Raw genomic sequence first — 22,500 nt, 5'->3', positions numbered from 1 at the left:
CTCCTGGATATGATGGGGATCTCCTCACCTGTCTGAGTACCTGCTTTGGGAGGAGGGGGGAGGAGGAGGGGGAGGAGGGGAGAGAGGGGGAGAGGGGGAGGGGGGGAGGGGAGGGAGGGGGGGAGAGGAGGGGGGAGGAGGGGAGAGAGAGAAATAACATGTTTTTTCAGCGGACATATCATCACCACACCAAGGTGGAGAGAAACCCATTTTATTCACTAGTAGAAGTTTGGAATGAGATTGAAAATGTTGCAGTATGTGGGTGTGTAAAGGTGTGTTATCTGTGAAGATGTGTTACCTGTGAAGGTATATAAAGGTGTGTTACCTGTGAAGGTATATAAAAGTGTGTTACCTGTGAAAGTGTATTAAGGTGTGTTATCTGTGAAGGTGTGTTAAGTTGTGTTACCTGTGACGGTGTGTTAAGTTGTGTTACCTGTGAAAGTGTATAAAAGTGTTTTACCTATGAAGGTCTGTTAAGGTGTGGTACCTGTGAAGGTATATAAAAGGTGTGTTAAGGAATTCTACCCTTTCATGCGCGAGTCGCCCCAGAGTGAGTTCCTTTATGCTGGTGATGTTAGAACCTTCTCTCCATTCCAGAATGTGATTGTTACGTAACAGTCCATTTAATCTGCGCTGTCCTCAAACCAAGGCAAGCTGCCTGCTATTATTTATAGGCTGTTTACAATTTCAAATGATTTTCTAACAAGTTTTTATTTTCTAAGAACAGTTTGAATTGAGGTGTGTTCCGCCTCATTCATTCACATAAAAGTAGTCATTTTTACTTTTGCGGACAATAAATGTTTTGGACATTTATGACCCGGACAAAATTCCCCAAGCACTTCCCAATTGTTTGTGCAGTTCAAGCCAGAGACATTTGCGTATGTCCCGTCAGAACAGGATCTGCACTCGTGTTCACATTGTCTGTCTGTTGCCCTCATTGCAGTCATTGTTTTCCTTACCAATATTAACTTTGGAAATGTGTGCGTTTCTATCAAAGTAAATGCCTTGTTACGTTATAATAGTTTCTGTATGTCGTTTCTACTGTAGCTGACTGTATGTATGGAGCATAATGTGTGTATATTCCCTGTAAAACAATGCTAATTGCCACAGAGAAGTATCAGCGTGTGTTGTATTTCGAAGCTACCCTGGCCTTACGACTCCTAAGTGGTGCAGCTGTCGAAGGCACGGCGTCTCAGTGCGAGAGGCGTCACTACAGACACCCTGGTTCAAATCCAGGCTGCGTATCTATCAAAGTAAGTGCCTTACCATATTAATAGTTTCTCTATGTGATTTTTCAAGTGAACTGCACGTCCAATTACAAAAAAGTTTTCTTAGTGCATTCGTCAAAGCTGTTTATCATGTCCGCCTTATCCACTTCCCCCATTTTGAGGTTATAGTCAAGCACACAGACTGGTTTGATCTTTCTCTCTCCCATCAGGTGGTCCACCTTCCTTGTGGCCGACATGTTTGCTGTATGGACAGTGGAGAGGACATGGACGTCTCGTTTGTCATGCCACTTTACTGCCAGCTGTTGACCGTTCTCCTTGAACTCCACCTCCCCTCTCTTCATCCGAATGCCGGCAACCCCTTCCTGCCACAGGCTCCTGTGCTGTTGGAAGAGTGTCGGACTGCTGTAACAATTGTCCACAAACAGTTGAAGTTGGAAGTTTACATACACCTACATTTAAACTCCGTTTTTCACAATCCCTGACATTTAATCCCAGTAAAAAATCCCTGTTTTGGGTCAGTTAGGATCACCACTTTATTATAAGAATGTGAAATGTCAAAATAATAGCAGAGAGAATGATTTACATTCCCAGTGGGTCAGAAGTTTACATACACTCAATTAGTATTTGGTAGCATTGACTTTAAATTGTTTAACTTGGGTCAAACGTTTCGGGTAGCCTTCCACAAGCTTCCCACAATAAATTGGGTGAATTTTGGCCCATTCCTCCTGACAGAGCTGGTGTAATTGAGTCAGGTTTGTAGGCCTCCTTCCTTGCACACGCTCTTTCAGATCTGCCAACACATTTTCTATAGGATGGAGGTCAGGGCTTTGTGATGGCCACTCCAATACCTTGACTTTGTTGTCCTTAAGCCATTTTGCCACAACTTTGGAAGTATGCTTGGGGTCGTTGTCCATTTGGAAGGCCAATTTACGACCAAGCTTTAACTTCCTGACTGATGTCTTGAGATGTTGCTTCAATATATGTGCAGTTGCAAACCGTAGTCTGGCTTTTTTAATGGCGGTTTTGGAGCAGTGGCTTCTTCCTTGCTAAGCGCCCTTTCAGGTTATGTCGATATAGGACTCGTTTTACTGTGGCTATAGATACTTTTGTACCTGTTTCCTCCAGCATCTTCACAAGTACGTTCATCTCTAGGAGACAGAACGCATCTCCTTCCTGAGCGGTATGACGGCTGCGTGGTCCCATGGTGTTTATTCTTGCGAACTATTGTTTGTACAGACGTGGTACCTTCAGGCGTTTGGAAATTGCTCCCAAGAATGAACTACACTTGTGGAGGTCTAGCATTATTTTCTGAGGTCTTGGCTGATTTCTTTTGATTTTCCCATGATGTCAAGCAAAGAGGCACTGAGTTGGAAGGCAGGCCTTGAAATACATCCACAGGTACACCTCCAATTGATTCAAATTATGTCAATTAGCCTATCAGAAGCTTCTAAAGCCATGACATTTTCTGGAATTTTCCAAGCTGTTTAAAGGCACAGTCAACTTAGTGTATGTAAACTTCTGACCCACTGGAATTGTGATACAGTGAATTATAAGTGAAAATCTGTCTGTAAACAATTGTTGGAAAAATGGCTTGTGTCATGCACAAAGTAGATGTCCTAACCAACTTGCCAAAACTATAGTTTGTTAACAAGAAATTTGTGGAGTGGTTGAAAAACGAGTTTTAATGACTCCAACTTAAGTGTATGTAAACTTCCGACTTCAACTGTAGAAAGTGTGTCCCTTGCTGAGATGAGGAGCCACGGACCCAGACACCCCAAGCCCCTCATAATGTTGGATGTCAGTGCTGGACCCTGTGTAAACTACAATGTCTTGGACAAATCCTGTCTTCACGTTGCACATGACAAAGAACTTGACCCCAAACCGGTGCCTTTTGGAGGAAATATATTGACGGAACGCCAGCCTACCTTTCCCTAACATCCGTTATTCATCAATGCGTAGGTCCTTGGATGGCACAAAGACCCGACCAAATGCTGATGTCAGGCTGGTAAGAACATTTCTTATTTTGTATTACGGGTCATTTAGGATGGCAGTAGCATTGTTGACGAAATGCACGCATCGCAGCAGAACTAGGAAGAGGTCTTGGGAAAAGAGGGTGGCAAAGAAGGGAGTTGCAAACATAGGATCTGTGCTCCAGTATTCTCTTAGGGAGTTCTTCTTTACTATCCCCATGAGAAGGACTGTCACCAAGAAGGTATACATTTCAATAATTGTGGTTGTCACCCATTTAGCGAGTTTCCCCCTCACTCCTGGCTCTCTATTCTCCTGTAGCTCCAAGGCATAGCGATTGATCTCCTGTACTAAACAACAACAAAAAAATATCCAGAATTTCCGCATTTGTGAGGTGTCTCCTTTTGAAAGACATTGCTAATGCTACAGCTTAGCTCACTAGCTACATACAGAAACAACAACACTGAACGGCTCAGAGTGAGAGGTTACGTGATTGACTGCCGGCACGCGCCATTTATATCAATAAATAACTATCAGAAAATGTTTTGTGGTAATTATTGATATATTTACTGTTTTATTCATATGTTTTCAAGTACCGGTGATAAATCATGCATTCCAATTCTTGCATAGATTGTAATGGGCACATATTATGTGTGTAAAATACTTTTTGGAAGTTTTTACTGATTATGATGAGCTAAGCTAATTCCAGCTGTGTGTGGCGCCATGTTTGTTGACATACAATGCATTCTGGGTTTCACTGTAATCGTCTGTCGGACCAAAGATGTTATAACAAAATGAGGTGAGTAAGGGTTCACAATTCTTTTTTGAGAACTTCCGGAAATGAATGGTGGGATGTGAACGATGGTAGACAACACACCCCCTTCAACATGCATACTATAAAACAGACCACACTCATCTTGTTTTCTCTTATTATCTTTGGTGTCTGTGAGAGAGAGAGAGAGAGAGAGAAAAAGCATGGCAGCACGCAGAAACTACCCATCGTCGGATTACTTTCGTTTACTAGAGAGTGGTAAGCTCACCCGTGATGTGATTAATTATAAATAGTAATTTCCCATTAGTTCCTGCCACGGCAGCAGCTACTCTTCCTGGGGTTTATTATGGATCCCCATTAGTTCCTGCCAAGGCAGCAGCTACTCTTCCTGGGGTTTATTATGAATCCCCATTAGTTCCTGTTAAGGAAGCAGCTACTCTTCCTGGGGTTTATTATGAATCCCCATTAGTTCCTGCTAAGGAAGCAGCTACTCTTCCTGGGGTTTATTATGGATCCTTATTAGTTCCTGCCAAGGCAGCAGCTACTCTTCCTGGGGTTTATTATGGATCCCCATTAGTTCCTGCCAAGGCAGCAGCTACTCTTCCTGGGGTTTATTATGGATCCCCGTTAGTTCCTGCCAAGGCGGCAGCGACTCTTCCTATGGTTTATTATGGATCTCCATTAGTTCCTGCCAAGGCAGCAGCTACTCTTCCTGGGGTTTATTATGGATCCCCATTAGTTCCTGCTAAGGGAGCAGCTACTCTTCCTGGGGTTTATTATTGATCCCCATTAGTTCCTGCCAAGGAAGCAGCTACTCTTCCTGGGGTCCAGCAACATTAAGGCAGTTAAATACAATAAAAAAATATCACATGACATTTCATAACACTTTTCACAACATATTAAGTGTTGGTTGAGGTTTTCGGTTTAGTGAATGAGTCGCTGTAGTAGCCGACGTGTTATCCACATTATAACGGGGTGTAAAGTCATAACACATACGTCTTTCTATCAGCAGACTGATCGATAATGTCAAAAGCTGCACTGAAGTCTAACAAAACAGCTCCCACAATCTTTTTATCAACAATTTCTCTCAGCCAATCATCAGTCATTTGTGTAAGTGCTGTGCTTGTTGAGTGTCCTTCCCTATAAGCATGCTGAAAGTCAATTGTCAATTTGTTTACTGTTACATAGCATTGTATCTGGTCAAACACAATTTTTTTCCCCCAGAAGTTTACTAAGGGTTGGTAACAGGCTGATTGCTCGGCTATTTGAGCCAGTAAAGGGGGATTTACTATTCTTAGGTAGCAGAATGACTTTAGCTTCCCTCCAGGTCTGAGGGCAACACGCTCTCTAGTAGGCTTAGATTGAAGATGTGGTAAAAAGGAGTGGCAATATCATCACCATCCAGATAGTGACTGTTAGCACTTGGTGGTCTATAGCAGCTTACCACCAGAATGGGCTTTAGGTGAGGCAGATGAACCTGTAGCCATATTACTACAACAGTATTTATAGGAATGTGGTTCTGAATAGAGATCGTAGCCCTGTTGGCATTTCTGTCTTTTCTGTAGATGTTTTATCCATGTATTGCTATCAATATTTATTTAACCCTTATTTTACCAGGTAGGTTGACTGAGAACACATTCTCATTGACCTGGGGAATAGTTACAGGGGAGAGGAGGGGGATGAATGAGCCAATTGGAAGCTGGGGATGATTAGGTGGCCGTGATGGTATGAGGGCCAGATTGGGAATTTAGCCAGGACATCGGGGTTAACACCCCTACTCTTACAATAAGTGGCATGGGATCTTTAATGACCACAGAGAGTCAGGACACCTATTTAACCTCTATGAGCTAGGTGGGACGCTAGCGTGCCACCCGTGGTGCACTCCATCAACAGCAGGTGCATTTCAAGAGCGGCAAATTTGAATCCAAATAAATGTCAAAATTCAAATTTTTCAAAAATACAACTATTTTACACCATTTGAAAGATAAACATCTCCTTAATCTAACCACGTTTTACGATTTCAAAAAGGTTTTACGGCGAAAGCATAAATTTAGAGTATGTTAGGACAGTACATTTACAAGAGTTGTGTGTAATGTTTTGTCAAGTCAAAGACAGGGTCACCAAAACCATAAAACCAGCTAAAATGATGCACTAACCTTTTACAATCTCCATCAGATGACACTCCTAGGACATTATGTTAGACAATGCATGCATTTTTAGTTCTATCAAGTTCATATTTATATCCAAAAACAGCGTTTTACTATGGCATTGATGTTGAGGAAATCGTTTCCCTCCAATAACCGGCAGTCAAGTCAGCGTCACAAATTAAATAATTAAAATTAGAAAACATTGGTAAAATATTATATTGTCATTTAAAGAATTATAGATTTACATCTCTTGAACGCAATCAACTTGCCAGATTTAAAAATAACCTTACTGGGAAATCACACTTTGCAATAATCTGAGCACTGCGCCCAGAAAAATACGCGTTGCGATACAGACTAGACGTCATGTTGGGGAGATCTAAAATCGAAAATACTATGTAAATAATCCATTACCTTTGATTCTCTTCATCAGATGTCACTTCCAGGTATCACAGGTCCATAACGAATGTAGTTTTGTTCAAAAAAGCTCATCATTTATGTCCAAAAATCTCCGTCTTGTTAGCACATGATCTAAGCCAGCCGGACTTCTCGTCATGAACGAGGGGAAAAAATATATTTCCGTTCGTTCAAACATGTCAAACGTTGTATAGCATAAATCATTAGGGCCTTTTTAACCAGAACATGAATAATATTCAAGGTGGACGAATGCATACTATTTTATAACGTATTGGAACGAGGGTACCCAACATGAACTCGCGCGCCAGGTGTCTAATGGGACATCATCGTTCCATGGCTCTTGTTCGGTCAGATCTCCCTCCAGAAGACTCAAAACACTTTGTAAAGGCTGGTGACATCTAGTGGAAGCAATAGGAAGTGCCAAAATATTCCTCAGCCCCTGTGTTTTTCAATGGGATAGGTTTAAAGTCAATACAACACATCAGGTATCCACTTCCTGTCAGAAAATTTCTCAGGGTTTTGCCTGCCAAATGAGTTCTGTTATACTCACAGACACCATTCAAACAGTTTTAGAAACTTTAGAGTGTTTTCTATCCATATATAATAAGTATATGCATATTCTAGTTACTGGGTAGGATTAGTAACCAGATTAAATCGGGTACATTTTTTTTATCCAGACGTGCAAATGCTGCCCCCTAGCCCTAACAGGTTAACATCCCATCCAAAATAAAATTTACACTTTTTGGAATATTTCAGAGTTAGAATCATTTATTTGACCCGTGAAGGTGTATAAAGTGTGTTATCTGTCAAGGTGTGTTACCTGTGAAGCTGGCAGCCCAGGTGATATTGAGGTTGAAGTTCTTGGAGGCGTTAATGGAAACATCCAGATCACGATTCTGCTGTGGAGAGAGGGAGGGATGAGGAGATAAATTATCTGACCTTAACCCTAAACCCTACCTCCTCGGGCGTGGCCTGACCCCTAACCTCTAACCCCAGCAGTATGGGTGTGGTCCTACCTCCTCGGGTGTGGCCTGACCCCTAACCTCTAACCCCAGCAGTGAGGGTGTGGTCCTACCTCCTCTGGCGTGGCCTGACCTCTAACCCCAGCAGCGTGGGTGTGGTCCTACCCCCTCGGGTGTGGCCTGACCCCTAACCTCTAACCCCAGCAGCGTGGGCGTGGCCTGACCCCTAACCTCTAACCCCAGCAGTGTGGGTGTGGTCCTACTTCCTCGGGTGTGGCCTGACCCCTAACCTCTAACCCCAGCAGCGTGGGTGTGGTCCTACCTCCTCGGGCGTGGCCTGACCCCTAACCTCTAACCCCAGCAGTGTGGGTGTGGTCCTACCTCCTCGGGCGTGGCCTGACCCCTAACCTCTAACCCCAGCAGTGTGGGTGTGGCCTGACCCCTAACCTTTAACCCCAGCAGCGTGGGTGTGGTCCTACCTCCTCGTGCATGGCCTGACCCCTAACCTCTAACCCCAGCAGCGTGGGTGTGGTCCTACTTCCTCGGGCGTGGCCTGACCCCTAACCTCTAACCCCAGCAGCGTGGGTGTGGCCTGACCCCTAACCTCTAACCCCAGCAGCGTGGGTGTGGTCCTACCTCCTCTGGCGTGGCTACAAAGTTGATGGAGGTGTAGTATCTGTCGTCCTCCTGAGACAGACTGAAGGTGAACTGGTAGTCTATCAGCAGGGTGTCTGGTAGGGAGATAAAACACAGCTACACGTTAGAACAGATACAGCAGGGGACAATATTACTATAGAGTCTATGGTTATCACATTGATCTAGAATATTACTATAGAGTCTATGGTTATCACATTGATCTAGAATATTACTATAGAGTCTATGGTTATCACATTGATCTAGAATATTACTATAGAGTCTATGGTTATCACATTGATCTAGAATATTACTATAGAGTCTATGGTTATCACATTGATCTAGAATATTACTATAGAGTCTATGGTTATCACATTGATCTAGAATATTACTATAGAGTCTATGGTTATCACATTGATCTAGAATATTACTATAGAGTCTATGGTTATCACATTGATCTAGAATATTACTATAGAGTCTATGGTTATCACATTGATCTAGAATATTACTATAGAGTCTATGATCTAGAATATTACTATAGAGTCTATGGTTATCACATTGATCTAGAATATTACTATAGAGTCTATGGTTATCACATTGATCTAGAATATTACTATAGTGTCTATGGTTATCACATTGATCTAGAATATTACTATAGAGTCTATGGTTATCACATTGATCTAGAATATTACTATAGAGTCTATGGTTATCACATTGATCTAGAATATTACTATAGAGTCTATGGTTATCACATTGATCTAGAATATTACTATAGAGTCTATGGTTATCACATTGATCTAGAATATTACTATAGTGTCTATGGTTATCACATTGATCTAGAATATTACTATAGAGTCTATGGTTATCACATTGATCTAGAATATTACTATAGAGTCTATGGTTATCACATTGATCTAGAATATTACTATAGAGTCTATGGTTATCACATTGATCTAGAATATTACTACAGTGTCTATGGTTATCACATTGATCTAGAATATTACTATAGAGTCTATGGTTATCACATTGATCTAGAATATTACTATAGAGTCTATGGTTATCACATTGATCTAGAATATTACTATAGAGTCTATGGTTATCACATTGATCTTCATCAATATTACTACAGTGTTTATGGTTATCACATTGATCTTCATCAATATTACTATAGTGTCTATGGTTATCACATTGATCTAGAATATTACTATAGAGTCTATGGTTATCACATTGATCTAGAATATTACTATAGAGTCTATGATCTAGAATATTACTATAGAGTCTATGGTTATCACATTGATCTAGAATATTACTATAGAGTCTATGATCTAGAATATTACTATAGAGTCTATGGTTATCACATTGATCTAGAATATTACTATAGAGTCTATGGTTATCACATTGATCTAGAATATTACTATAGAGTCTATGGTTATCACATTGATCTAGAATATTACTATAGAGTCTATGGTTATCACATTGATCTAGAATATTACTACAGTGTCTATGGTTATCACATTGATCTAGAATATTACTATAGAGTCTATGGTTATCACATTGATCTAGAATATTACTATAGAGTCTATGGTTATCACATTGATCTAGAATATTACTATAGAGTCTATGGTTATCACATTGATCTAGAATATTACTATAGAGTCTATGGTTATCACATTGATCTAGAATATTACTATAGAGTCTATGGTTATCACATTGATCTAGAATATTACTATAGAGTCTATGATCTAGAATATTACTATAGAGTCTATGGTTATCACATTGATCTAGAATATTACTATAGTGTCTATGGTTATCACATTGATCTTCATCAATATTACTATAGTGTCTATGGTTATCACATTGATCTAGAATATTACTATAGAGTCTATGGTTATCACATTGATCTAGAATATTACTATAGAGTCTATGGTTATCACATTGATCTTCATCAATATTACTATAGAGTCTATGGTTATCACATTGATCTTCATCAATATTACTACAGTGTCTATGGTTATCACATTGATCTTCATCAATATTACTACAGTGTCTATGGTTATCACATTGATCTTCATCAATATTACTATAGAGTCTATGATCTAGAATATTACTATAGAGTCTATGGTTATCACATTGATCTAGAATATTACTATAGTGTCTATGGTTATCACATTGATCTAGAATATTACTATAGTGTCTATGGTTATCACATTGATCTAGAATATTACTATAGTGTCTATGGTTATCACATTGATCTAGAATATTACTATAGTGTTAATCGTTTTTGGCCCAACGCTCTACAGCATGTCCTTTTAACATGTGGATGATTGGTGTTAAAACTCTGCCACTATTCAAACTCATATTCATTATCTACAGCACCAAACCAGTCTACATACACTACATGACCAACAGTATGTGGACACCTGCGGTCTAAACATCTCATTCCAAAATCATGGTCTTTAATATGGAGTTGGTCCCCTCTTTACTGCTATAACAGCCTCCACTCTTCTGGGAAGGCTTTCCACTAGATGTTGGAACATTGCTGCTATAACAGCCTCCTCTCTTCTGGGAAGGCTTTCCACTAGATGTTGGAACATTGCTGCTATAACAGCCTCCTCTCTTCTGGGAAGGCTTTCCACTAGATGTTGGTACATTGCTGCTATAACAGCCTCCTCTCTTCTGGGAAGGCTTTCCACTAGATGTAGGAACATTGCTGCAGAGACTTGCTTCCATTCAGCCACAAGAGCATTAGTGAGGTCGGGCACTAATGTTGGGCTCGCAGTCGGAGTTCCAATTCATCCCAAAGGTGTTGGATGGGGTTGGGGTCAGGGCCCTGTGCAGGCCAGTCCTGTTTTTCAACACCAATCTCTGAAAACCTGGCTTTGTGCACGGGGGTATAGTCATGGTGAAACAGGAAAGAGCCTTCCCCAAACTGTTGGAAGCACAGAATCGTCTAGAATGTCATTCATTACTCTAGAGAACGCGTTTCCACTGCTCCCGAGTCCAATGGCGGCGAGCTTTACACTACTCCAGCCGACGCTTGGCATTGCGCATTGTGATCTTAGGCTTGTGTGCGGCTGCTCGGCCATGGAAACCCATTTCATGAGCTCCCGATGAACAGTTATTGTGCTGACGTTGTTTGGAACTCGGTAATGAGTGTTGTAACCGAGGACAGACGATTTTTATGTGTTTTTGTTTATGTTTTATGTCCTGTTCTGTGAGTTTGTGTGGCCTACCACTCCGAGGCTGAGCCGTTGTTGCTCCTAGGTGTGTCCACCTCACAATAACAGAACTTACAGTTGACCGGGGGCAGCTCTAGCAGGACAGACATTTTACAAACTGACTTGTTGTAAAAGGTGGCATCCTATGATGGTGCCACGTTGAAAGTCACTGAGTTCTTCAGTATGGGCCGTTCTACTGCCAATGTTTGTCTATGGAGATTGCATGGCTGTGTGCTCGATGTTATACACCAGTCGGCAACGGGTGTGGCTGAAATAGCCGAATCCACAAATTTGTAGTTTTGTAGAAAAAAATATATCAAAGTTATCACTATGACATTCGCAGTGACATGGAGAGCTAGAAACCCTAGACCCTCCCTCTGACTAGAAACTAGTTGCAGGTTTTGAAAAGTCCCTGTTTTTTCTGACTTTTAGTCCGACCCTGTGATGTCACAGAGAAGCATTGTTTAGGACCTTCACATCTTGTAACTACAGATCATAGAAACATGCTGTTTTTACATACAGTATATATATATAAAATAATACACTGCTCAAAAAAATAAAGGGAACACTTAAACAACACAATGTAACTCCAAGTCAATCACACTTCTGTGAAATCAAACTGTCCACTTAGGAAGCAACACTGATTGACAATAAATTTCACATGCTGTTATGCAAATGGAATAGACAACAGGTGGAAATTATAGGCAATTAGCAAGACACCCCCAATAAAGGAGTGGTTCTGCAGGTGGGGACCACAGACCACTTCTCAGTTCCTATGCTTCCTGGCTGATGTTTTGGTCACTTTTGAATGCTGGCGGTGCTTTCACTCTAGTGGTAGCATGAGACGGAGTCTACAACCCACACAAGTGGCTCAGGTAGTGCAGCTCATCCAGGATGGCACATCAATGTGAGCTGTGGCAAGAAGGTTTGCTGTGTCTGTCAGCATAGTGTCCAGAGCATGGAGGCGCTACCAGGAGACAGGCCAGTACATCAGGAGACGTGGAGGAGGCTGTAGGAGGGCAACAACCCAGCAGCAGGACCGCTACCTCCGCCTTTGTGCAAGGAGGAGCAGGAGGAGCACTGCCAGAGCCCTGCAAAATGACCTCCAGCAGGCCACAAATGTGCATGTGTCTGCTCAAACGGTCAGAAACAGACTCCATGAGGGTGGTATGAGGGCCCGACGTCCACAGGTGGGGGGTTGTGCTTACAGCCCAACACTGTGCAGGACGTTTGGCATTTGCCAGAGAACACCAAGATTGGCAAATTCGCCACTGGTGCCCTGTGCTCTTCACAGATGAAAGCAGGTTCACACTGAGCATGTGACAGACGTGACAGAGTCTGGAGACGCCGTGGAGAACGTTCTGCTGCCTGCAACATCCTCCAGCATGACCGGTTTGGCGGTGGGTCAGTCATGGTGTGGGGTGGCATTTCTTTGGGGGCCGCACAGCCCTCCATGTGCTCGCCAGAGGTAGCCTGACTGCCATTAGGTACCGAGATGAGATCCTCAGACCCCTTATGAGACCATATGCTGGTGCGGTTGGCCCTGGGTTCCTCCTAATGCAAGACAATGCTAGACCTCATGTGGCTGGAGTGTGTCAGCAGTTCCTGCAAGAGGAAGGCATTGATGCTATGGACTGGCCCGCCCGTTCCCCAGACCTGAATCCAATTGAGCACATCTGGGACATCATGTCTCGCTCCATCCAGCAACGCCACGTTGCACCACAGACTGTCCAGGAGTTGGCGAATGCTTTAGTCCAGGTCTGGGAGGAGATCCCTCAGGAGACCATCCGCCACCTCATCAGGAGCATGCCCAGGCTCTGTAGGGAGGTCATACAGGCACGTGGAGGCCACACACACTACTGAGCCTCATTTTGACTTGTTTTAAGGACATTACATCAAAGTTGGATCAGCCTGTAGTGTGGTTTTCCACTTTAATTTTGAGTGTGACTCCAAATCCAGACCTCCATGGGTTGATAAATTGGATTTCCATTGATTATTTTTGTGTGATTTTGTTGTCAGCACATTCAACTATGTAAAGAAAAAAGTATTTAATAAGATTATTTCTTTCATTCAGATCTAGGATGTGTTGTTTAAGTGATCCCTTCGGAAAGTATTCTGATCACTTTACCTTTTCTACATTTTGTTACGTTACAGCCTATTTCTAAAATGGATGAAATAAATAAAAATACTCAGCAATCCACACAAAATACCCCATAATGACAGAGCAAAAACAAGTTTTTATAAAATATTACAAACAGAAATACCTTATTTACATAAGTATTCAGACCCTTTGCTATGAGACTCAAAATTGAGCTCAGGTGCATCCTGTTTCTACAACTTGATTGGAGTCCACCTGTGGACAATTCAAGTGACGGCATGATTTGTAAAGCCACACACCTGTTTAGATAAGGTCCCACAGAGCAAAAACCAAGCCATGAGGTTGAAGGAATTGTCCGTATAGCTCCGAGACAGGATTGTGTCGAGGAACAGAACTGGGGAAGGGTACCAAAACATTTCTGCAACATTGAAGGTCTCCAAGAACACAGTGGCCTCCATCATTCTTAACCTTCCAGAAGGACAACCATCTCTGCAGCACTCCACCAATCAGGCCTTTATGATATTGGCCAGACGGAAGCCACTCCTCAGTAAAAGTCACATGACAGATCGCTTGGAGTTTGCCAAAAGGCACCTAAAGGACTCTGACTATTAGAAACAAGATTCTCTGGTCTGATGAAACCAAGACTGAACTCTTTGGCCTGAATGCCAAGTGTCACATCTGGAGGAAACCTGGCACCATCTCTACGGTGAAGCATGGCGGTGGCAGCATCATGCTGTGGGGATGTTTTTCAGCGGCAGGGACTGGGAGACTAGTCAGGATTGAGGCAAAGATGAACGGAGCAAAGAACAGAGACATCCTTGATGAAAACCTGCTCCAGAGCGCTCAGGACCTCAGACTGGGGCGAAGGTTCACCATCCAACAAGACAACGACCCTAAGCACACATCCAAGACAACACAGGAGTGGCTTCGGGACAAGTCTCAAAGTCTTTGAGTGGCCCAGTCAGAGCCTGGACTTGAACCCGATTACACATCTCTGGAGAGACCTGAAAATAGCTGTGTAGCGATGCTCCCTATCCAAGGATCTGCAGAGAAGAATGGAGTCACTCCGCAAATACAGGTGGCTGTAATTGCTACCAAAGGTGCTTTCACGAAGTACTGAGTAAAGGGTCTGAATACTTATGTAAATGTGGTACTTCAGGTTTTATTTTTGTAGAAATTAGCAAAAACAAAATGAGGGATTTTGTTTTTACTACATTTAAGAATAAGGATGTAAGGACTCGGAGCGATGTTCTACTCTGAGGTGTTCTACTCTGAAGGACTCAGCCTCAGCGTGATGTTCTACTCTGAAGGACTCAGCCTCAGCGTGATGTTCTACCCTGAAGGACTCAGCCTCAGCGTGATGTTCTACTCTGAAGGACTCAGCCTCAGCGTGATGTTCTACTCTGAAGGACTCAGCCTCAGCGTGATGTTCCACCCTGAAGGACTCAGCCTCAGCGTGGTGTTCCACTCTGAAGGTAGATTGGAGTTCCACTTACAGTAACACGTTCCTTTCAGAGGGTTTCCTTGGTAACGGTTCTCCACCTCACACCTGAGGGAAAGCAGAGGAAAGGGAATAAAAGGGATTTACATTTCGAAACAACAACGTGAAGGGTAAATCAATAACTTATATGAATCCTTCTGTGACCTAACAACTGACTCTGAAACCATGGAGTCAATGACTACACAGCGGGGTAGGATCATAATGACAGAATGAGAACAATAAGTAGGTCGACATGTACTGAGTTAGTTAGTTATAGTGGTCTGAACTGTACTGAGTTAGTTAGTTATAGTGGTCTGAACTGTACTGAGTTAGTTAGTTATAGTGGTCTGAACTGTACTGAGTTAGTTAGTTATAGTGGTCTGAACTGTACTGAGTTAGTTAGTTATAGTGGTCTGAACTGTACTGAGTTAGTTAGTTATAGTGGTCTGAACTGTACTGAGTTAGTTAGTTATAGTGGTCTGAACTGTACTGAGTTAGTTAGTTATAGTGGTCTGAACTGTACTGAGTTAGTTAGTTATAGTGGTCTGAACTGTACTGAGTTAGTTAGTTATAGTGGTCAAGAACTGTACTGAGTTAGTTAGTTATACAGGTGATAGTGAAACAGACTTACTGCTATGTACTATGTACTAAGTGTGCAATATGTATGTACTAAGTGTGTAATGTGTATGTACTAAGTGTGTAATGTGTATGTACTAAGTGTGTAATGTGTCCTGTAGTGTACTAAGTGTGTAATGTGTACTGTAGTGTACTAAGTGTGTAATGTGTCCTGTAGTGTACTTACAGGTGGTAGTGGTCTGAACTGTACTGAGTTAGTTAGTTATAATGTGTATGTACTAAGTGTGTAATGTGTCCTGTAGTAATGTGTGCTGTAGTAATGTGTACTGTAGTGTGTACTGTAGTAATGTGTACTGTAGTGTACTAAGTGTGTAATGTGTACTGTAGTGTGTACTGTAGTAATGTGTACTGTAGTGTGTACTGTAGTAATGTGTACTGTAGTAATGTGTACTGTAGTGTGTACTGTAGTAATGTGTACTGTAGTGTGTACTGTAGTAATGTGTACTGTAGTGTACTAAGTGTGTAATGTGTACTGTAGTGTGTACTGTAGTAATGTGTACTGTAGTGTGTACTGTAATTAATGTGTCCTGTAGTGTGTACTGTAGTAATGTGTACTGTAGTGTGTACTGTAGTGTGTACTGTAGTAATGTGTACTGTAGTGTGTACTGTAGTAATGTGTACTGTAGTGTGTACTGTAGTAATGTGTACTGTAGTGTGTACTGTAGTAATGTGTACTGTAGTGTGTACTGTAGTGTGTACTGTAGTAATGTGTACTGTAGTGTGTACTGTAGTGTGTATTGTAGTAATGTGTACTGTAGTGTGTACTGTAGTAATGTGTACTGTAGTGTGTACTGTAGTAATGTGTACTGTAGTGTGTACTGTAGTGTGTACTGTAGTAATGTGTACTGTAGTGTGTACTGTAGTGTGTACTGTAGTAATGTGTACTGTAGTGTGTACTGTAGTAGTGTGTACTGTAGTGTCTACTGTAGTAATGTGTACTGTAGTGTGTACTGTAGTAATGTGTACTGTAGTGTGTACTGTAGTGTGTACTGTAGTAATGTGTACTGTAGTGTGTACTGTAGTGTGTACTGTAGTAATGTGTACTGTAATGTGTACTGTAGTAATGTGTACTGTAGTAATGTGTACTGTAGTAATGTGTACTGTAGTGTGTACTGTAGTAATGTGTACTGTAGTGTGTACTGTAGTAATGTGTACTGTAGTGTGTACTGTAGTAATGTGTACTGTAGTAATGTGTACTGTAGTAATGTGTACTGTAGTGTGTACTGTAGTGTGTACTGTAGTGTGTACTGTAGTAATGTGTACTGTAATGTGTACTGTAGTAATGTGTACTGTAGTGTGTACTGTAGTAATGTGTACTGTAGTAATGTGTACTGTAGTAATGTGTACTGTAGTAGTGTGTACTGTAATGTGTACTGTAGTAATGTGTACTGTAGTAATGTGTACTGTAGTGTGTACTGTAGTAATGTGTACTGTAGTAGTGTGTACTGTAGTAATGTGTACTGTAGTGTGTACTGTAGTAATGTGTACTGTAGTGTGTACTGTAGTAATGTGTACTGTAGTGTGTACTGTAGTAATGTGTACTGTAGTAATGTGTACTGTAGTGTGTACTGTATTAATGTGTATTGTAGTGTGTACTGTAGTAATGTGTACTGTAGTGTGTACTGTAGTAATGTGTACTGTAGTAATGTGTACTGTAGTAATGTGTCCTGTAGTGTACTTACAGGTGGTAGTGGTCTGAACTGTACTGAGTTAGTTAGTTATAATGTGTATGTACTAAGTGTGTAATGTGTCCTGTAGTAATGTGTACTGTAGTAATGTGTACTGTAGTGTACTAAGTGTGTAGTGTGTACTGTAGTGTGTACTGTAGTAATGTGTACTGTAGTGTGTACTGTAGTAATGTGTCCTGTAGTGTGTACTGTAGTAATGTGTCCTGTAGTGTGTACTGTAGTATGTACTGTAGTGTGTGTACTGTAGTAATGTGTACTGTAGTGAACTTACAGGTGACAGCGGTCTCCTTTGATGCCCTTGGTGGTGCAGAAACACTTCCCGTTGTTAGTGTTACATATACCGGCATGGCCATTACACTGGCACGCTGTAATACAACATTATCACATGAATATAACAACATTATCACAGTAATATACCTGGCACGCTGTAATACAACATTATCACATGAACATAACAACATTATCACAGTAATATAACAACATTATCACATGAATATAACAACATTATCACATGAATATAACAATCATGGGTCGTTATAGAATGAACAGTTACACTGACAATAACAAGGAAAGCCAAATGACCAAAGGCAGGGCCTGAAGTTATTTATAAGAGATCAGACAACATGTTTTCTCAGGACTCTTTTGTTGTTACAGTATGATGTTCTGATGTGTATAAGGAGGAGAATCCAGCCACAGCACTGGGGTATTTGGTCAAATTATTCTGGCCAATTGTTGACAAGCATGTACCTGTTAACACGAGAACCGCCACAGGCCACCAGCCACTAACGTTTCATTTTGTCATTTGAAAAAAAAAATACAAATCGGCCCAAAAAAATGTAATAAACTATGTCCTGACTTTTCCTAAATGTTTGTATTTTACGCTGCTCATTGGTCCGAATTTTTAAATCACAAACAGAGATGTATTTAGAGCCTTTTAAACGTTTGGTTTTTTTTCAAACCTGTTCCCAACTTAATCCGGCAAGACGGCTGCAGGATGTTGGTACCCAGCCAGGCTCTAAGACAATGTGCTGCAGGATGTTGGTCCCCAGCCAGGCTCCAAGACAATGTGCTGCAGGATGTTGGTCCCCAGCCAGGCTCCAAGACAATGTGCTGCAGGATGTTGGTCCCCAGCCAGGCTCCAAGACAATGTGCTGCAGGATGTTGGTCCCCAGCCAGGCTCCAAGACAATGTGCTGCAGGATGTTGGTCCCCAGCCAGGCTCCAAGACAATGTGCTGTAGGATGTTGGTCCCCAGCCAGGCTCCAAGACAATGTGCTGCAGGATGTTGGTCCCCAGCCAGGCTCCAAGACAATGTGCTGTAGGATGTTGGTCCCCAGCCAGGCTCCAAGACAATGTGCTGTAGGATGTTGGTACCCAGCCAGGCTCCAAGACAATGTGCTGTATCTTGTTGGTCCCCAGCCAGGCTCCAAGACAATGTGCTGCAGGATGTTGGTACCCAGCCAGGCTCTAAGACAATGTGCTGCAGGATGTTGGTCCCCAGCCAGGCTCCAAGACAATGTGCTGTAGGATGTTGGTCCCCAGCCAGGCTCTAAGACAATGTGCTGCAGGATGTTGGTACCCAGCCAGGCTCCAAGACAATGTGCTGTAGGATGTTGGTCCCCAGCCAGGCTCCAAGACAATGTGCTGTAGGATGTTGGTCCCCAGCCAGGCTCTAAGACAATGTGCTGCAGGATGTTGGTCCCCAGCCAGGCTCCAAGACAATGTGCTGTAGGATGTTGGTCCCCAGCCAGGCTCCAAGACAATGTGCTGTAGGATGTTGGTCCCCAGCCAGGCTCCAAGACAATGTGCTGCAGGATGTTGGTCCCCAGCCAGGCTCCAAGACAATGTGCTGTAGGATGTTGGTCCCCAGCCAGGCTCCAAGACAATGTGCTGTAGGATGTTGGTCCCCAGCCAGGCTCCAAGACAATGTGCTGTATCTTGTTGGTCCCCAGCCAGGCTCCAAGACAATGTGCTGCAGGATGTTGGTACCCAGCCAGGCTCTAAGACAATGTGCTGCAGGATGTTGGTCCCCAGCCAGGCTCCAAGACAATGTGCTGTAGGATGTTGGTCCCCAGCCAGGCTCTAAGACAATGTGCTGCAGGATGTTGGTACCCAGCCAGGCTCCAAGACAATGTGCTGTAGGATGTTGGTCCCCAGCCAGGCTCCAAGACAATGTGCTGTAGGATGTTGGTCCCCAGCCAGGCTCTAAGACAATGTGCTGCAGGATGTTGGTCCCCAGCCAGGCTCCAAGACAATGTGCTGCAGGATGTTGGTACCCAGCCAGGCTCTAAGACAATGTGCTGCAGGATGTTGGTCCCCAGCCAGGCTCCAAGACAATGTGCTGTAGGATGTTGGTCCCCAGCCAGGCTCTAAGACAATGTGCTGCAGGATGTTGGTACCCAGCCAGGCTCCAAGACAATGTGCTGTAGGATGTTGGTCCCCAGCCAGGCTCCAAGACAATGTGCTGTAGGATGTTGGTCCCCAGCCAGGCTCTAAGACAATGTGCTGCAGGATGTTGGTCCCCAGCCAGGCTCCAAGACAATGTGCTGTAGGATGTTGGTACCCAGCCAGGCTCCAAGACAATGTGCTGTAGGATGTTGGTACCCAGCCAGGCTCTAAGACAATGTGCTGCAGGATGTTGGTCCCCAGCCAGGCTCTAATGAGTCTCTCATCACGGAATGAATGGGCAATAATAGGTCTAACTGAATGATAAGGAGGGTGAAGAGGTGGATTTAATTTAGAAAGACAACAGTAATGATGAGTTTGTATTATGCCTATTTACCAGCAACAAATCATTTGACCGCACGCCTTGCAGGTCGATACCATTCTCTTTTACGTTTTACTTTGTAAAAAAGAAGCTGTCATGGGACAGTTTTGTTTAGTGTAACTCTATGACTAATCAAAGTTATTGTAAAGGAAATGATAACATGCTATGTGTTGTAGTAGGCCTTCAGAATAATGCAAAGTGTCACACCCTGATCTGTTACACCCTGATCTGTTTCTCCCTGATCTGTTACACCCTGATCTGTTTCACCCTGATCTGTTTCACCCTGATCTGTTTCACCCTGATCTGTTACACCCTGATCTGTTTCACCCTGATCTGTTTCACCCTGATCTGTTACACCCTGATCTGTTTCACCCTGATCTGTTTCACCCTGATCTGTTTCTCCCTGATCTGTTTCACCCTGATCTGTTTCACCCTGATCTGTTTCACCCTGATCTGTTACACCCTGATCTGTTTCACCCTGATCTGTTTCACCCTGATCTGTTTCACCCTGATCTGTTTCACCCTGATCTGTTTCACCCTGATCTGTTACACCCTGATCTGTTTCACCCTGATCTGTTACACCCTGATCTGTTACACCCTGATCTGTTTCACCCTGATCTGTTTCACCCTGATCTGTTTCACCCTGATCTGTTTCACCCTGATCTGTTTCACCCTGATCTGTTTCACCCTGATCTGTTACACCCTGATCTGTTTCTCCCTGATCTGTTTCACCCTGATCTGTTTCACCCTGATCTGTTTCACCTGTTCCTGTGATTGTCTCCACCCCCTCCAGGTCTCTCTGCCCCAGTGTATTTATCCCTGTGTTTCCTGTCTCTCTGTACCAGTGTATTTATCCCTGTGTTTCCTGTCTCTCTGCCCCAGTGTATTTATCCCTGTGTTTCCTGTCTCTCTGCCCCAGTGTATTTATCCCTGTGTTTCCTGTCTCTCTGCCCCAGTGTATTTATCCCTGTGTTTCCTGTCTCTCTGCCCCAGTGTATTTATCCCTGTGTTTCCTGTCTCTCTGCCCCAGTGTATTTATCCCTGTGTTTCCTGTTTCTCTGTCCCAGTGTATTTATCCCTGTGTTTCCTGTCTCTCTGCCTCAGTGTATTTATCCCTGTGTTTCCTGTCTCCCAGTGTATTTATCCCTGTGTTTCCTGTCTCCCAGTGTATTTATCCCTGTGTTTCCTGTCTCTCTGCCCCAGTGTATTTATCCCTGTGTTTCCTGTCTCTCTGCCCCAGTGTATTTATCCCTGTGTTCCCTGTCTCTCAGTGTATTTATCCCTGTGTTTCCTGTCTCTCTGCCCCAGTGTATTTATCCCTGTGTTTCCTGTCTCTCTGTCCCAGTGTATTTATCCCTGTGTTTCCTGTCTCTCTGCCCCAGTGTATTTATCCCTGTGTTTCCTGTCTCTCAGTGTATTTATCCCTGTGTTTCCTGTCTCTCTTTCCCAGTGTATTTATCCCTGTCTTTCCTGTCTCTCTGCCCCAGTATATTTATCCCTGTGTTTCCTGTCTCCCAGTGTATTTATCCCTGTGTTTCCTGTCTCCCAGTGTATTTATCCCTGTGTTTCCTGTCTCTCTGCCCCAGTGTATTTATCCCCGTGTTTCCTGTCTCTCAGTGTATTTATCCCTGTGTTTCCTGTCTCTCAGTGTATTTATCCCTGTGTTTCCTGTCTCTCTGCCCCAGTGTATTTATCCCTGTGTTTCCTGTCTCTCTGCCCCAGTGTATTTATCCCTGTGTTTCCTGTCTCTCAGTGTATTTATCCCTGTGTTTCCTGTCTCTCTGCCCCAGTGTATTTATCCCTGTGTTTCCTGTCTCTCTGTCCCAGTGTATTTATCCCTGTGTTTCCTGTCTCTCTGCCCCAGTGTATTTATCCCTGTGTTTCCTGTCTCTCAGTGTATTTATCCCTGTGTTTCCTGTCTCTCTGTCCCAGTGTATTTATCCCTGTGTTTCCTGTCTCTCTGCCCCAGTATATTTATCCCTGTGTTTCCTGTCTCCCAGTGTATTTATCCCTGTGTTTCCTGTCTCCCAGTGTATTTGTCCCTGTGTTTCCTGTCTCTCTCCCCCAGTGTATTTATCCCTGTGTTTCCTGTCTCTCTGCCCCAGTGTATTTATCCCTGTGTTTCCTGTCTCTCTGCCCCAGTGTATTTATCCCTGTGTTTCCTGTCTCTCTGCCCCAGTGTATTTATCCCTGTGTTTCCTGTCTCTCTGCCCCAGTGTATTTATCCCTGTGTTTCCTGTCTCTCTGCCCCAGTGTATTTATCCCTGTGTTTCCTGTCTCTCTGCCCCAGTGTATTTATCCCTGTGTTTCCTGTCTCTCTGCCCCAGTGTATTTATCCCTGTGTTTCCTGTCTCTCCGCCCCAGTGTATTTATCCCTGTGTTTCCTGTCTCTCAGTGTATTTATCCCTGTGTTTCCTGTCTCTCAGTGTATTTATCCCTGTGTTTCCTGTCTCTCTGCCCCAGTGTATTTATCCCTGTGTTTCCTGTCT

General features: G+C 43.0%; 1 protein-coding gene across 1 annotated transcript in view; it reads right to left on the bottom strand.

Moving 5' to 3' along the window:
• The window catches only part of LOC106578259 (attractin-like), a 112,913-nt gene that overhangs the window by 4,484 nt on the left and 85,929 nt on the right, over positions 1 to 22,500 (bottom strand). Inside the window, 5 exon segments of the mRNA XM_045704991.1 lie at positions 1 to 43; positions 7,351 to 7,429; positions 8,129 to 8,223; positions 14,938 to 14,990; positions 17,517 to 17,610. The exon segment at positions 1 to 43 is cut by the window's left edge and continues 115 nt beyond it. Coding sequence (XP_045560947.1) covers positions 1 to 43; positions 7,351 to 7,429; positions 8,129 to 8,223; positions 14,938 to 14,990; positions 17,517 to 17,610 — 364 coding nt within the window.

Source organism: Salmo salar, chromosome ssa01, assembly GCF_905237065.1.
Source record: "Salmo salar chromosome ssa01, Ssal_v3.1, whole genome shotgun sequence".
Classification (NCBI taxonomy): Eukaryota; Metazoa; Chordata; class Actinopteri; order Salmoniformes; family Salmonidae; genus Salmo; species Salmo salar.
Note: the sequence above shows the minus strand (reverse complement) of the source record. Positions and strands in the feature narration are given on the sequence as shown.